This window comes from Rhinatrema bivittatum, chromosome 17 (assembly GCF_901001135.1).
Source record: "Rhinatrema bivittatum chromosome 17, aRhiBiv1.1, whole genome shotgun sequence".
Lineage (NCBI taxonomy): Eukaryota > Metazoa > Chordata > Amphibia > Gymnophiona > Rhinatrematidae > Rhinatrema > Rhinatrema bivittatum.
Genome location: NC_042631.1, coordinates 655,942 through 673,645, shown reverse-complemented (window position 1 = coordinate 673,645; position 17,704 = coordinate 655,942). Strand labels below are relative to the sequence as shown.

Here is a 17,704-nt window from a genome sequence, read left to right as displayed (position 1 = left end):
CGGTCAACTTTTCATGGACATCATCACGAAGACTACTGACTCTCAATCAAGCCATACAGCATGCTCCAATGGACCCTGTTGAGATGTGAGCTGTGATATCCAATGCTTCACAGATTGATCAAAGAAGATAGTATATACATTATTCTGCATCTAAGAGTGGCTAAGGGTATGCGAGTCCACCTTCGCTGGGTGGAAAAATGGTTTCACGAGTGAGAGCTGTCACTTGCACCTTTAAGGTATTAAGGGCCAAGCCTTTAACAATCCTTCTTGCAAAAATTCAAAAACCAAAAGGAATTTCCACTTTGAGAGGCATCTCATACCAAGCCTCGAAAACTCCAAACTTTAAGGTAAGCCAGAGACGTAGAAAATGTTCTGGTCCGGAGCATAGTGGAAATGACTGCAGCAGAATAACCACGCTTCAACAACCTAATCCTCCTAAGGGCCAAACCATAAGACAAAATCGACCCGGACTGTCATGTAGAATAGGCCCCTGCCACAACAGATCCTTCCAGAGTGACCAGTCTGAGAGGACTGCCCACCAGCAGCCTCTGCAGATTGGCATACCATGGCCTCTGGCACAATCCAGAGCCAACAAAATACGGTTTCTGACTTTCAATCTTTAGAATGATCCTGCATATCAGTGGCCAGGGTGAGAAGTCATACAAGACCCCGCAGCCACATCTGGACAAAAGCATAGATACCCAGTGCTTTCGGATCCCTACTGTGACTGAAGAATTGCAGAATCTTCGCATTGCCAGAAGTTACCAGCAAATCTAGATTCGGGTGATCCCAGTGCTCCACTATGAGTTGAAAGTCTTGTCTGCTAACTCCCATTCTCCTGGGTCCAAGTCTGCCTGCTAAGGAAGTTGGCCCTTACATTGTCCTTTCCAGCAAGGTGGGAGGCGGATATGTTTAGAAGATGTTGCTCTGCTCATACCATGAGTGCATCTATCTCCTCCGAGACTTGTTGGCTTCTGGTTCCATCCTGATGATTAATATAGGCCACTGTCATTGCATTGTCCGATATTATCCTGACTGCTCGAGCCTCTAGACTCTCGACGAACCTCAAGCACGCCAGCTGAACTGCCCGTGCTTCCAATCGATTGATGCTCATTGCTGTTCCTTGGCATTCCAGCAACATTACACCAGCAACTCCTGTCGTGAGTCCCCCAATCCAGAAGGCTCACATCTGTCGTGAGCACTAACCAATCCGGCATTTCCAAGGAAACTCCTTTCCTGAGATGATCCATCAGTAATCATCACTGCAAGTGGATGCTCACCTTCAATGAACATAAGAACATAAGAACATAAGAAAATGCCATACTGGGTCAGACCAAGGGTCCATCAAGCCCAGCATCCTGTTTCCAACAGTGGCCAATCCAGGCCATAAGAACCTGGCAAGTACCCAAAAACTAAGTCTATTCTATGTTACCATTGCTAATGGCAGTGGCTATTCTCTAAGTGAACTTAATAGCAGGTAATGGACTTCTCCTCCAAGAACTTATCCAATCCTTTTTTAAACACAGCTATACTAATTGCACTAACCACATCCTCTGGCAACAAATTCCAGAGTTTAATTGTGCGTTGAGTAAAAAAGAACTTTCTCCGATTAGTTTTAAATGTGCCCCATGCTAACTTCATGGAGTGCCCCCTAGTCTTTCTACTATCCGAAAGAGTTAATAACCGATTCACATCTACCAGTTCTAGACCTCTCATGATTTTAAACACCTCTATCATATCCCCCCCTCAGTCGTCTCTTCTCCAAGCTGAAAAGTCCTAACCTCTTTAGTCTTTCCTCATAGGGGAGTTGTTCCATTCCCCTTATCATTTTGGTAGCCCTTCTCTGTACCTTCTCCATCGCAATTATATCTTTTTGAGATGCGGCGACCAGAATTGTACACAGTATTCAAGGTGCGGTCTCACCATGGAGTGATACAGAGGCATTATGACATTTTCAGTTTTATTCACCATTCCCTTTCTAATAATTCCCAACATTCTGTTTGCTTTTTTGACTGCCGCAGCACACTGAACCGACGATTTCAATGTGTTATCCACTATGACACCTAGATCTCTTTCTTGGGTTGTCGCACCTAATATGGAACCCAACAATGTAGTCCTGTGACTGCAGACTCTACCAGGAAAGCAACTTGCGTTGAAGAGGCCGCATGTGCGCCCTCGCCCAGGGGACAACTTCCAATATGGCCACCATCAAACGCAAGACCTGTAGGATAAGACCACACTGTTGGGCAAATAGTCCTTCTCAGGGTTTGATCTTAAGCAATCATCTTCTGAGTGCAACTTCTCTGGCAGAAACACACTGCCCTGCTTCGTATCGAAACAAACGCTGAGATATTCCAGCATCTGAAATGGCTGTAGGCTGCTTTTGGCCAAATTCACCACCCAGCTTACAACCTGCAGTAAGGAGACCACCTTGTAAGAAGCCAGGTGACACTCTTCCATGCTCTTGGCCTGAATCAACCAGTTGTCCAATACAGATGAACCAGAATGCCATCCGTGTGCAAGGAAGCCACCACTACCACCATGATCTTGGAGAAAATTCTGGGCGCAGTGGCCAGCCCGAAGGGCAGGGCCTGAAACTGATGACAATGTCCCAGAAGAGCAAACCACAGGGACCGCAGATGCTCCTGGCAAATGGGGAATATGCTGATATGCCTCCGTCAGATCCAGAGATGTGAGATATTCCTGATTGTAATGCCATTATTACAGAGTGCAGAGTCCCGATTCAAAAACGAGTCACCTGCAAATGCCAACTGTCTTCTTTGAGATCCAGAATGTGTCGAAAGGACCCCTCTTTCTTGAGTACAACAAAATTAATGGAATAGCGGCCCATATTTTCTTGCAATTCGGGAACAGGAATTACAGTCTTCAAGTCCAACAGCCTCCTTAAGGCAGTTTCCACTGCCACCCTCTTCTGTAGGAAGTTGCATGGAGAGATCATAAAGGTATCCAGAGGAATGCGAAGGAATTCTAGTGCATAGCCATCCCTTATTTCCAGGACCTATTGGTCCGATATGATCTAGACCCACCTCTGATAAAAGCGAAATATATGCCCGCCTAGCTCCTTCACTAGAAGATGAGTCCACACATCTTGATTAGGAAGATCGAAAAGCTCCACTCCCAGAGTCTACATCCTTCTGAGGCTTTCTGGGGCGAAAGGACTGAGACCTACCAAACGAATGAGGTCTCTGGTAGTTGCTCCCCTATAAGGATGAAAATGTCTGTAGTCTCTAGTGGCACCACAAGCCCAAAAAGAAAGCAAAGCCAGCTTCTTATCCTTCGGTTTCTTATCCATCTATTTGCCATTCTCCAACTCATTACCAAACAATAGAGAACCCTTAAAAGGAAACAAGGTTAGACTGGACTTAGAAATTGTATCCGCCGACCAATTTCACAGCCATAACTGAAGCCTAGCCGCTATCACAGAGGCAATCCCTCTGGTGGCAATTTGAACAAGGTCACAGCCAGAATCAGCTAAGGCAGCGGCTCCCAGTTCCATTACAACTCTACTATTCAACCCCGCTCCCTTACATTCCTGAGAGAGACACAGACTAGCCCAAGCCAGCAGAGAACAACAAGAAGCAATTTGCAAATTTATCGCCATGTCCTTAAAGGCCTGCTTAAGGATAGCTTCAATTCTCCTATTCTGAGTATCTTTTAGAGCTGCCCCTCCTTCCACCAGAATGGTGGTCTGCTTGGTAATAGAACACACCAGTGCATCCACCTTCGTGAAACACAATTGTTCTCTTGCCTTCGGTTCCAAGGAGCACAAACCCACCAAAGAGTGCCCCCCCTTTAAAGCTTGCTTCTGGTGCACTCTATTCAAGATTAATCAATTCTTGAATTGCATCTAGGAGGGGAAGAAACATGACACTTTGCATAGGGTGACAAATATGGGGACGTTCTTCTGTGCACCCATAGATTCACTCCTAGCCACACCATGCATCTTCAGAGTCTGAGATAATGGACTCAGCAACTCATCTCTATGAAAGAAATGGAGCAGAGTTCTATATGACTCTTAATCCGTGGAAAAACCCCTTCTTCCAGAGGGGAAAAACTCAAATCATCATCGGAGTCATCTTTATCGACATCCTCCTGCACATCATCAGGACTGCTGCACTGCAGTGCTTGCACGCAGTGGTGGACAAGTGGGGACCCCAGAATACATGACCCTGATTTAGAAGGCATCACCATCTCTGATGGGCAGCCCTGTGGAAAAAAAAGTCTGTAGTCCCTGGAAAAATTTCACCCAGGAAAAAGAAGATGGGTCCATAACAGGCCCCACAGGCCCAAATCTGACATCATCTGACCAACTATTTCCTGAAGACATCTCTGCCATTGGATCAACCAAAGAAGGGGACACCCTTGTTGTGTTGCCTTCAGCCCACTCCCCTCTGACTGAGGGAATGGACCAGCATTAGCAAAACCAGTAAGAGGCAAATAACCTCAAGCATTCACACAGACTCGCAGAAAGCCCTGGTTGTATTGCCCTTATATGGCAAGCAACCCAGATCGCTAAGATTTGTCACCAGTTTGTTGCATGCCCAAAATAAGATACATGCACAATATGTGCTCAACTACGCGTCCAATACACGCTCACCTATCAATACGTGCTCACCAGCAGGCCGCAAATGTACGCGCACAAACATAGGCCATGGCCTTGTGCGCATGCCGATGTCACTACATCGCCATGCGGCAAGAATGCACATACATAAGAGCACAAAAACGCCATCGCAGCCTACCACGTGGCTAGAAGAGATCAAGCCTGGGAGCGGAGTCTAGCCAAAGGCTGCTCAACCCGCCAAGCCTGTGCTGTTTCCACACTTCACTAAACTCCCTAGAGAAGTTAGAGGGAGAGGGGAAAGTTGCCGCCCACCAACACTAAAGGTAAGAAAACGATAAGAAAAATAAAACCTCCCTACTCTTTCTTCGTCTTTTTTTTTTTTTTCCTGAGCTCAGCCCTCCCTGGCTGACAGCACAAACGGGTCTCCTGTTATGCGGGGAGAGGGCAAAAGCCTTCAATGCTGAGCCTCCCTTGTCCTTCAACCGTTTTTGTTTTGTTTTTTTATAGACCATGCCTGAAAAGGCTACCGGACTCAACTGAGGGAAGGATCCACTGGTGTCACCTCAAGAGGCAAGCAGTGCTATCAAATTTCTCCTTTCCTTCTTTACATTTTTTATTTTTATTTAATTCTTTTCTATACCGGTATTAGTGGTTACATCATATTGGTTTACATCCAAACTGAAGGTAGAAAGTACATCAAACAGGGAAAGGGGATGGGACTGTAAGGAACAGGAGAGAAAGGTAGCCGGAAAATGGCAAACAAGAGGTCAGAATAAATAGATAAGTTAAACAATGTAAGATAACTTAACAAATAAGTTCAAAGTTACGTACTGATGCAGCAGGGGGGTTGAGGCACAGGGGGTTGTTATTATTTGTGATAATTGTGGGTGGATCCTTGAGCCAGTGGCAGATGACTACACCCACGGGGGAAGATCCCGAGAGGGACCATCAGTCAGGTTCAGAGTTGGGAGACAGACACACACTAGCTCTTTTATTAAACTGTTTTAGAGAACCACCAGAGGTGGCAGTAGTGAGCTGGAAGAGCCCGGCTGAGCTGTAGTCCCCTCAGGCACTGGAACAGCGATCCCAGGATGGCTGAGCTGTAGAGAAACTGAGATAGAGAGTAGGCAGAGTATGCAGAGTTCAGGAACAGAACCTTGGTGGTAACACTCACACAATAGTCTCTTGGAACAGCCCAGGAGCTGGAATGAGTTAGGCCCTCGAGGAGCGAGTACCTGGTTCCAGGGAAAGTTCTGAGAGAGAGAAGGTATCTCACTGGTGTGGTAGGCAGCGATGACTTCCTGGCAGAAGTTCTATTCAGTAGCCGGTCCGAGAACGTGGGCCCTCGAGGAGCGAGTACCAGTTCCAGGCTGCGACCTGAAAAGCAAGAGAAAGAGCAAGGCCCCCGAGGAGCGGATACCCCTGGTAAAGTCCGAGGAGGCAGAGTAGCAAGGTAAGCGGAGAGCGAATCCCATCCACAGCGATACCTAGAGGCAGCTAGGTAGGAAACCCTTTGCTAACTTGATTAGCTAGCAAACAAGAGACCTTAAATATCTGGCGATGATGACGTCATCTCAGGGGACTCCCCTGAGGTTCGCGCCACAGCCGGTACTTGAGTCGGGGCCATGCGCGCGCCCTTAGGCCTCAGGAGAACATGGTGGAAGGCAGCATCTAGCCAGTCTGGGGACGCCGGAGGTCGGCAAAATGACGCCGCGGCAGCCAAACTTCCATCAACCAAAGAGAGAGTCGCCAAAGAGGTAAGGTGGGCGGAGTGGAGATGTTGGACAGTGACGGTCGCAACAGGGATCTAATCTGGGTAAGCCTGTTTGAAAAGCCAGGTCCTTAACTTATTTTTAAATTTGATGGCACAAGGCTCGTCGGAGGTTTGTGGGTAGTGAGTTCCAGCAGGTGGGACCAGCAATGGAGAAGGCTCGGTCCCTTGTGGAAGTACGGTGTGCCTTCTTGAGGGAAGGGATATGGAGGTTTCCTATGTTATTTGCTCTGGTGGAGCAGTCTGAGAGTGTGAGATGGAATGGCTCATCGAGCCAGTTGGAATTGTGTTTTATAGAGGATACGTGAGGGGATTGGGAGCCAATGCAAGTCTTTAAGGATGGGGGTAATACGGTCATATTTACGGGCATTTGTGATAGTTCTCGCGACCGCATTCTGGGGCATTTGAAGTGGTTTTATGGTGGAGTAAGGGAGGCCTAGGAGTAGGGAGTTACAATAGTCCATCTTGGATGAAAGGGTGGCTTGAATGATGGTCTGGAAATCATAGGTATGGAGTAAAGGTTTTAGTTTTTTCATGACATTAAGCTTATAGAAACCTTTCTTGAGGATAAAGTTGATATATTTTTTTTTTACTAAAAACAATCCCATTAGGGAAATTCATGTGCACCATTTGCTGGAGATGGAGAATACTGGCGAGCTGATGCTATGTGTCAGCGATGCCAACCTTTGCTCAATCTTCATCTGCTGGTAGAGGTGCATAACATGCTTGACTGGATTGGCCTGCCTAAGTACAGAGGAAGTGCTGTTTTGGGGCTGTTGAGGCAGAGAGGAAACTTTAAAGGTAAAAATATGAAATTTTTATAGAAAAGAAAACCAGAGAGATAGATGTACACTGAGAGGGCTTACAATACCTGAGTGGGAATTCCTGCAAATGCTCAGTAGAGAAAAGCTCTATTAGCTAAAAGACAGAGGTCCGTTAGTGCTGCTAGATGACATCATCCCACATACAATGGGTAATTCAGCCCTGCTTATTGACGGAAAAAGAGGTAATGGAGAGAGGGATAGGGAGATAGGGCAAACACAAGGCAAAGAAGTTGAGAGATACAGAATAGGGAACAAATGAATGAGATATTTTTATTTATTTAGTTATGGCTTTTATATACCGATAACCGTTTGCACATCGTATCGGTTTACATGGAACAGGTGAACAGAATGATATTGGGTAACATTTACAAATAACATATTGTAATATAATGGAAATAAATAACATCGGGTAATATTTGCAAATAACATAAAATAAGTATAAGGATTATAAGTATAATAGTAAGAGTTAATAATTACTAGCTAGGAGAGAAATTAAAGCGTGATTGATAAAAGGATATCCTTTGAGGGAGATTGATGTAACAAATTAAAGAGTGGGAGATGAGAGGGGGGTATAGCCTTTTTAGGGGGGGAAAGAAAGGAAGGAGGCAGGCGGTAGGAGGGGGATAGAAGGGATAGCAGAAGCTTGGGGGAAGGAAAGAATTAGGAGAAGGCCTGTTTGAAGAGCCATGGTTCTAAGCATAGGTCAGGAGGCATTGCGTTCCAGTTTGAGGGACCTGCTATCGATAAGGCTCAATCTCTTGTGGAGGAGAGGTGTGTGAGTTTAGGGGATGGTATGTGCAGGGTACCTTTATAAGCAGGTCTCGTGGGTCTATTGGACGAGTGGAAATGGAGGGAGTCATTTAGCCATTGGAAGTTTTGGTTGTGTAGGGTCTTGTGTAGGAGGGAAAGGCTTTTGTAGAGAATTCTGTAGGATATGGGGAGCCAATGGAGGTCTCTCAGTATGTGGGTGTTAGTGAGGATTCGGGCAGCAGCATTCTGTAACATTTGTAGGGGTTTGATGGTGGAGGTAGGGAGGCCTATGAGGAGGGAGTTGCAGTAGTCAATTTTTGAGAATATTATGGCCTGAAGGACTGTATGAAAGTCATTGAGATATAATAGAGGTCTTAGTTTTTTTAAGGACCTGAAGCTTGAAGTAGCATTCTCTCATGGTGGATTTTATGAATGTGTTTAAGTTCAATTGGTTGTCGATAATAACACCTAGATTTTGCACGTGTTACGGGAAAGGTGTCGAAGGGGGTTGGGTGTTGGAGTAAGAGTGATTGAAGGTGAGCGGATCATGGGAGATGATGAGGAATTCAGTTTTTGCAGTGTTGCGTGCGAGGTTGAGATTTGTAAGTAGGCGACTGATTGCGTTAATGCAGTTGTCCCAGATCTTTAATGAGGTAGGCAGGGAGTCCGTGATGGGGATGAGAATTTGGACATCATCTGCATATAAGAAGTGGGTGAGACCTAGATTGGATAGGAGTAACATGTAGATGCTGAAGAGTGTGGAGGATAGGGCGGAGCCTTGAGGTACACCTCGGGTTAATTCTATAGGATCGGATATGAAGGGACCCAATTTGACTTTGTAGTGTCTATTTTTGAGGTAGGATTCAAACCAGAGGAGAGCATTTCCAGTTATGCCGATGTTTTATGGCTGATGGTGTCGAATGCTGAAGAGATGTCGAGCATTGCTAGGAGGTAGGAATGCCCTTTGTCCATACCTTTGAGTATAATGTCAGTGAGGGATAATAGGAGTGTCAAGTAAAAATATTTTCTATTTAAATGTATTACCTAGTAACTTCATTGCGCATCCCCTAGTCTTTGTACTTTTTGAAAGAGTAAACTGATTTGCATTTACCTACTCCACTCCTTTTACAGACCTCTATCACAAGAGTGACCAACTCCGCTCCTCGAGAGCCACGAGCAGGCCAGGTTTTCAGGATAACCACAATCAACATGCATGAGCTAGATTGGTACACAATGGAGACAGTGCATCAAATCTATCTCATGCATATCCACTATGGATATCCCGAAGCCTGTTTGTGGCTCTCGAGGACCAGAGCTGACCATCCCTGCTCTATCGTATCTCCCCCTATAGTAAGAAAGGCAGTTATACAAACAGCTAACAGGAGAAAAAGGAGCTAGATCATGAAACAGACATGTAACGAAGGGAGACAGAGCATGTCATGTGAGAACGTGTGCATGACATGACAGTCTTCCTTCATAGTAGATGCTGCTCAGCAGAAAGCAGCAGAGACATGTGTACATGACATAACCAATAGCTTCCCAATATGCTTTCTCTACAAAGAACCAACAGCATAACAAAGAACCCACAATGCCTACATAACCTAGTGCTGAAGTGTAAATAGAAAGGTTAAAAAAAAAAAGAAGAAAATTTACCTGTCAGGACTAAACGCCAGCAAAAAGGTGGAGCGAGGGCTGTCAGGCAACTCTACTTTCTGAAAGAAGCAAGAGCAAAAGGATGGTAAACTAGATCTTTAACCCAGCACCCATTTTGGATTATCAGAATTACTTCCTTATTATTCATTTTCACAGCACTAATAATGAAAGCAAAATACAATGAAAAAAAGACACTGTCAAGTTTGATGAAATGGGAATCAAAATACTTCTTAGCATTCCCATAAGGATACACTTGAAAATAGCAAGGCCTGAACTAGTCCACCAGCAGTCACTATAACAGATTTTGGGCATGCTTGGAACAGATATGGAGAGCAGTGGTAAGAACATGGTTGTGAGGTCAGGCAAAAGGCATGGGGAAGGGAGGAGTTAGCACTGGGCTACCCAACTGGGCAGAGTGGACGGGCAATTTTGGCCCTCTGGATTGCTAGTGTACTATCCACATTTTAAGATATGCAATAAAGACAAATACCATTTGAACTGGTTTTTACTCTGGTAGCCTAATGATTTTAAGTGCATCCAACTGAGTGGATATAGATTTCAACAGCAGCTTATACTCCTATTGAATTGTACTAAAAACATTTGTTTATAACTGTGGTGCAGCAGCAAAAATATGCAAACTGCAGCAACAGAGACTTGGCTGTGGAATCTGCAGGATGGGCCAAATGTGTTCATTCAATGAGCATAATATTTCACAAAGATCAAAGTAAAAGATGAGATTCAAGAAAAGCTGCACAACAGAAAATTACCGTTTTTTCTCAGAATATATATATACACATCATTGTAACTTCATTTATTTTGTAAGTTGAAATTATTCCAGTAAAATGGATTATTTTCAAAAGCATTTTTATTCTCCATTTCTTCTATGATATAAATGCAGAAATGGGTAAAGCAACAGGGAAGCTGGAGCCCAGCAAAATGACCTTTAAGAACCATTTCTAAGTTTTAGGTAAGAAGTCCTATAAGTCAGTTTGCTCAAACAATTCTGAAATAACTTTTGCCACAGAAATTAATTCTCTAACTTCTGTAAGTGAAAAATACTCACAAAAAAATTGTGTGTAAAAAGGCTGCAGGACTTCTGCTTGATTCTTTAATTTGCACTTTCAGACAAAAGTATCTTAGTGCTTTCTGCAAAGCTTTTTGCTTGCACAATCAGTGCTCACTTTGCATCACTATCACTTCTTGGTCTCTTTTTAGTGAAGCTTTTTGGATTGGGTGTGAATGATGAGCTGAGAATGATTCCTTCTTAGAATAATAGAAATGTGACAGCAGAAAAAGACCCTATGGCCTACTCAGCCTGCCCATCTACACTAATTCCTACAACTCCCTCAGAGATCCTCTGTGTTTATTCCATGCCTTTTTGAATTCATATATTGTTCTTGTCTCCACTACCTCTACAAGGGAGCTCACTACCCTCTGAAATGAAATATTTATTTATTTATTTAAAGACTTTTTCTATACTGTCGCTAAGATATATACCATCACAACGGTTTACATGTAGGCACATAAGTAATGTTGGAGTAAGAGTACTATAGTACATTCTACATTAAGTTTCGGTTACATTAAATCATCAAAATACGCATAAATGTGTATCTGGAAGGTACACCTGGCCAGAACTCCCTAGAGATATGACAGAGACATTATATACCTAGGCCAGCCTCTTTCAAAGGAAAATAGGCTCTAAAACAAGGGGCATGGGATGAGGGTGAAAGGGGATAGGAGTATAATATTTCTTGACAAAAACGGTAATGGACACATGGAAAAGTCTCTCCATAGAGAGGGTGGAGTCAAGGTCAGTATCTGAATTCACGAAGGCATGGGATAAAACAAGTCTGCTTACCATAAATGGTGTTTTCTGTAGATAGCAGTTTGAATTAGCCTTGATCGATGGATGTTGTCATCTGACAGCACCGGACGGACTAGTCTCTCCAAGCTAGTAGAGCTTTGAGCTCTACTGAGCATGTGTGGGAGTTCCCACATGAGCATTTCCTCAGGGTCTCCTCAGTTTGTTTCAGAGCTAACTAGGTACATAGTTGACTCTACAGGAAGGAGGGCGGCCATCTCATAGCTATTTGTCCTTTCTATGAAAAGCAAATTTGCTTTTTCAATCAATAAGCAGGCTGAATTAGCCATGATCTGTGGGAGGTCTCTTAGTAAGCAACCCGACCACCACCATGGAAAGTTGATTACTGCAAGAGCACTTGATACAGCACTGCCTTTCCCACAGCACTGTCAGATGCTGTCAGACTATCCAGGTAATAGTGGGATGTGAAGGTATGTACTTATGAGTATACATACAGTTTGATTGAGTTTTGGGTATGTACTTATGACCATGTGGCAGCTTTGCATATGTCTTCTAGAGGTACTTCTTGATGGAGGAAGCCATAACTCTGTGACTAACTGAACAAGCAATATCTAGTCATGCAGTTGAGTAACAGTATTGGATGCAGTCTGTTATCCAGTTAGAAAAGGTTCTTTTCACCACTGCAATGCCTAGTCTATTTGGATCATAGGAAACAAACAGATGTGATGACTGAAAGTGAGACTGAGTCGTATGTTTGTAATAAGCCAGTGCTCTCTTGCAATCCAGAATGTGAAGAGGCTTTTCCCCATCTTAAGCATGCAGGCAGTAGAAAAAAAATATAGGAAGCATAAAAGATTGATTAATGTGAAATCCTGAAACAATCTTTGGAAGGAATTTAGGATGTGTGTGAAGAACTACTTTATCACGGAAAAACTGCAGATAAGGCAGGTAATGCACCAGTGCTTATAGCTCACCAACTCTGCAAGCTGAGGTGATAGCAACTAAAAAGACTACCGTACTTCCCATGTAAGGTGTTTGAGTGATGCTGTGTCCAGCAATTCAAAGGGCGGTCTCATCAAATGTGTGAGGACAATCATTGAGATCTCAAGGAACTGACAATTTACAAACTGGTGGTTGTCAAACTTTGATACTAACCAATGCATTGAAGTTTATTTTTTACAGAAATATGATAGGCTGCAACTGCACTTATATTCTGACTGAAATCGTAGCCAGACCAGAATTCAACAGTGATGTAGATAAGACGAGAGAGATAGAGGCTGGCATTAGAATGGATCCAGGCCATTCTGAGAGCACCAGTGAGAATATCTGTACCATCTGAAGAAATAGTTCCATCTAATGGAAAGATTTCTTGCAGAGAGGACACTGGCTTCTACTTCCTTCGGTAATAAGATATCAGCACAATCAACATCAAATCTGTTAGATTGAGAGATGCTAGAGCTGGACGAAATATTCATCCGTTTTCTTGTGGTAGCAGATAAGGGTCCAACCCCAGAGGGACAGGAAGTAGTGACAGCTGCACTAGATCTGACTGAGCCATGCTGGAGCTATGAGAATCATTCAAGCTTGGGCTCAAATAAGCTTCTACACTGTCTTCACAATAAGTGGTAGTAGAGGAAAAGTATACACAAAGTTTGCCCCACAATCCAGAAAGAACATGTCTTGTGCGAGCCTGAAAGGACTCAGTAGAATGGAGCAAAATTGATCGAGTTTCCAATTCTGTTTCGTTACAAAGAGATCAATCACAAGACAACCCCATGATCTGAAGAGTTTGTTTGCTATGGATTGTTTGAATGACCACGCATGTGGATGGAACACAGGGCTGAGATGGTCTGCTGTGTTGACAATCTGGGAGGATACATGGGCTGCAGCATCGCTTGATAGTCTATCACCCATTGCCATTTGCAAAGTGTTTCTTGACAAAGAATTCAAAAGCCTGTGCCATCTTATTTGTTGACATAAAAAAATAGTCACCTGATTGTATGTCTGAAGGAGTATGCTCTTCCCTCTGAGAAGGTGTGCAAATGTTACCAGAGCATTCTTTATGTAATAGATGTTTCTGGGAGTTCCAACAGGACTGTGTATGCAAGCCTCAGCCATAGTCAAGATGTCAGTGGCCAGTGTTATCTGACAGGGAAGAGGGCGGAGAGGCGCTCCATAAGTGAGCCCATGGGAATGTAGCCATTAACTGAGCTTGTATCTTATTTCTGGTATAATGTTGAGTACTGAATGCAACAGCTAGAACACTTGGTCCTACTGGTTTCTTGGGCCACATTGGAAGCAGCAGATGTGCAAGCATGTTAAAGGAACTACATGTATCACTGCCACCATATGTCCCAGGACCACCAGTACCTTCCATGCCATGCCATGGAGAATAGGGTTGATAGAAGGTTAAGACACACAGGAGGCGTGCTCAGTTGGTTGGAAGATATGCTCTCTCTTAGTAGAAGTCTATCATAACTCCAATGAACCGAAGGCATTGTGTTGGAATGAGACTGGACTTCTCAAGGTTTATAAGAAACTAAGGTTCTGGAATAGCTAGACCATTTGCTGTAGGGCTTGCAAGACACTGTTTTGAGATGAAGATGTTACACAGAAACAGAAACATAGAAATATAGGCAGAAAAGGTCCAAACAGTCCACCCAACAAGTCCACAGCAGTAACTGCCAGCCATACAAGCCATCTTTATAATTATCAGCTTCCCAGACTTCAAAGTCAGGGCCCTTGTTGGTTGCTGTTTGAGTCCAATTTCCCATTACCTCTTGCTAGAGAAGCAGAGAGCAATGTTGGAGTTGCATCAACAGCATAAAAGTTTATTGGTTAAGGGCAGTAACCACCACATCAGCAGGTTACCCCCATGCACTCTTTTCTTCTTTCCCATCCTCTAGACTTAAGGGATCCACAGTGTTTATCCAATGCCCCTTTGAAATCTTTACTATTTTTGTCTTCACCACCTCCTCCAGAAGGGCATTCCAGGCATCCACCACCCTTTCTGTGAACAAATATTTCCTGACATTGGCTCTGAGTTGTCCTCCCTGTAGAATCATTTCATGGCCAAGTACTTCTGATTTCTTTCCAACAGACAAGGTTTATCAATGATTGTGCATCATTTAAACCTTTCAAGTATCTGAAGGTTTGTATATCTCCCCTGCACTTTCTCTCCTCTAGAGTATACATATTTAGGACCTTCAACCTCACCTCATAAGTCACTTGAGATACGGTCTCCAGAACTGAACACAGTACTCCAGGTGAGGCCTCACCAAGTACTTCTACAAGGGGATTATCACCTCCTTTTTCTTACTGGTTATTCCTCTCTCAATGCAGCCCAGCATTCTTCTGGCTTTTGCTATCGCCTTGTCACATTGCTTCGCCAGCTTCAGATCACTAGACACTATCACCCCAAGGTCTCTCTCTTGTTCCGTGCACAGCAACCATTCACCCCCTATCACATACAGCTCTTTTGGATTACCACACCCCAGATGCATGACTCTGCACTTCTTGGCATTGAATCCCAGCTGCTATGTCGTCGCCCACTGTCCAAGCTTCCTTACATCACTCTCGTTTTCTGTACTCCCACCAGCATGTCCACTCTGTTGCAGATCTTAGTATCATCTGCAAATAGACAAAATTTACCTTCTATCCCTTCTTCTATGTCGCTCATAAAGATATTGAACAGAAATGGTCCCAACACTGATCCCTGTGGCACTCCACTTAACACCATTCTCTCTTCAGAGTAGGTTGCATTTACCATCTTCTATCTGTCAACCAGTTTGTAATCCACACCATCACCTTGGAGCTGACTCCCAAGCTTGATGAGTCTTCTATGTGGGACCGTATCAAAAGCTTTACTAAAATCCATTGAGTGCTCTTCGCTGATCCAGTTCTCTAGTCACCCAATCAAAAAAAATCAGATTCATCTGACAGTTCCTTCCCCTGGTGAATCCATGCTGCCTCTGATCGAGCAACCCACTGAATTGTAGATAGTTCATTATGCTTTCCTTCAGCAGTGTCTCCATTAATTTTCCCACCACCGAGGGGAGGCTAACCGGCCTGGGGTTTCCAGCCTCTTCTCTGCTCCCACTCTTGTGGAGTGGGACCCCCACCGCTCTTCTCCAGTCACTAGGCACCTTACCATTCCAAACATCTATTGAACAGGTCACACAGTGGACCCCCGCCAGCACATCTCTGAGTTTCCTCAGTAATCTGGGATGAACCTCATCAGGCCCCATGACTTTGTCCACTTTCAGTCTTCTTAGCTCTTCCCATACATTATCTTTCGTAAATGGAGTTTCATCTACGCCACCCCCTTCTTCAGTCTTGATAACAAGTGACGGTCCTTCTCCAGGGTCTTCCTTAATGAACATTGAACTGAAGTATTTGTTTAATATTTCCGCCATTTCTTCATCTCTCTCCACCCATTGATCCTTATCCCCTTTCAATTTCACTCTACCACTATGTACCTTCCCTCCTTTCTCTGATATATCTGAAAAATGTTTTGTCACCTCGCTTTATCTCCTTGGCAATACTTTCCTCTGCCTGACTTTTTGCTTTCTTGATTACTTTTTTCATCTCCCTCAGTTTCGCCAGATAATCCTCCCTGTGTTTCACTTTTTGGGACTCTTTATATTTCTTAAAAGCTGCTTTTTTGCTTTTATTACATCATCCACCTCCTTTGTGAACCAGATTGGATTCTTATTTCTCTTACTTTTGTTTATTTTTGTAACAGACAGATTTGTTGCTTTTGTAATTGCTCCTTTTAGTTTGCCCCACTGTTTGATCTCTCCCATCGTCTCCCAGTCTTCAAGTTCTGCCTCCAGATATTTCCCCATTTCTACAAAGTCTGTTTTGTTGAAGTTCAAAACTCAGGTCTTTGTGACACTTCTCCGGGTCCTGTTTGCAATATCAAATCATACTGTTTGATGATCACTGGTGCTTTGTTTGGAGGTTGTTTTGTGGTCAGCAGGTTCAAATATTTCCAGATGTTTCCCGAGACACACAATGTCGTAGAAAGCAGTTATTGATATGGGGGGGCATCTTTTTCCTTAAATACCTGTATAAATGTTGTTACCTATCAGAGAAACAGTTTTGTATTTACTGATCCCTCATACCTAGAGATTTTCATTAGGGATAAGGCTGTTGGTTAAAAGATGTTGCAATTAATGCAAGTTCTCCTTTGATTGATATTTTATGATGGTTTGTAATCCTCCCATTATTTTAGGTGGACTATGATGTAATATATTGATTTAAATGATAAGCAATATTGCTTTTCCTTTTTTTGTTTTCTTATATATAATTTCATCATTTTTTTTCATTTTTTGATGTAAAGGAATAAACATAATAAAACTTAAAAAAAAAAAAAAATACCAGCACATAAGATTGTCCTTTTGGGATCCTGCCAGGCACTTGTGACCTAGATTGATCATTGTTGGAACAGGATGCTGGACTTGATGGACCTTTGGCAAATCTTATGATAGATTACTGCTTATCCCTGGTGTATAAGCAGCATGGAGATTTTTCCATGTCCACCTTAATAATAATTTATGGACTTTTCCTCCAAGAACTTGTCAAAACCTTTTTTAAATGTAGCCATACTAACAGCTTTCAACACATCCTCCAGCAATGAATTCCAGAATGTAATTATGTGTTGAGTAAAAAATTATTTTCTCCTATTTGTCTTAAATGTATCACCTAGCAATTTCATTGAATGTCGCCTAGTTTTTGTATTTTTTTTGAAAGCGTAAACAACGAATTAACATTTACTCGTTCCATTCCACTCTATTTTATAAATCTCTACTATATCTCCCCCTCAGCTGTCTCTTCTCCAAGCTGAAGAGCCCTAACCTCTTTAGCTTTTCCTCAAAGGAGAATGTTTCCATCCCCTTTAACACTGGTCACTCTTTTCTGTACCTTTTCTAATTTTGCCATTTTTTTTTTGTGATGCAGTGACAAAATTGCACAGAATACTCAAGGTGTGGTCACACCATGGAGCGACACAGAGGCATTATGTTATTCTCGGTTTTATTCTTCAGTCCTTTCCTAATAATCCCTCGCATTCTATTTTCTTCCTTGGCTGCCACTGCACACTAAGCAGAAGATTTTAACATATTATCCACAAAGACGCCTAGATCCTTTTCTTGAATGGTGACTCCTAATGTGGAACCTTGCACTATTTAGCTATAATTTGGGTTTCACTTCCCTAAGTGCATCACTTTGCACTTCTCCACATTAATTTTCATTTGCCACTTGCCCAGTCTCCCAGTTTTACAAGGTCATCTTGCAATTTC

The 17,704-nt window shown here is 43.3% G+C and overlaps 1 protein-coding gene across 5 annotated transcripts in view; it reads right to left on the bottom strand.

Annotated features, from left to right (window-relative positions):
- The window catches only part of AMBRA1 (autophagy and beclin 1 regulator 1), a 206,001-nt gene that overhangs the window by 170,548 nt on the left and 17,749 nt on the right, over window positions 1–17,704 (bottom strand). For all 5 annotated transcript variants that reach the window (XM_029582359.1, XM_029582360.1, XM_029582361.1 and 2 more), the window contains exon 3: window positions 9,581–9,639. In XM_029582359.1, the coding sequence (XP_029438219.1) occupies window positions 9,581–9,639 (59 nt within the window). The remainder of the gene's footprint in view (window positions 1–9,580; window positions 9,640–17,704) is intronic.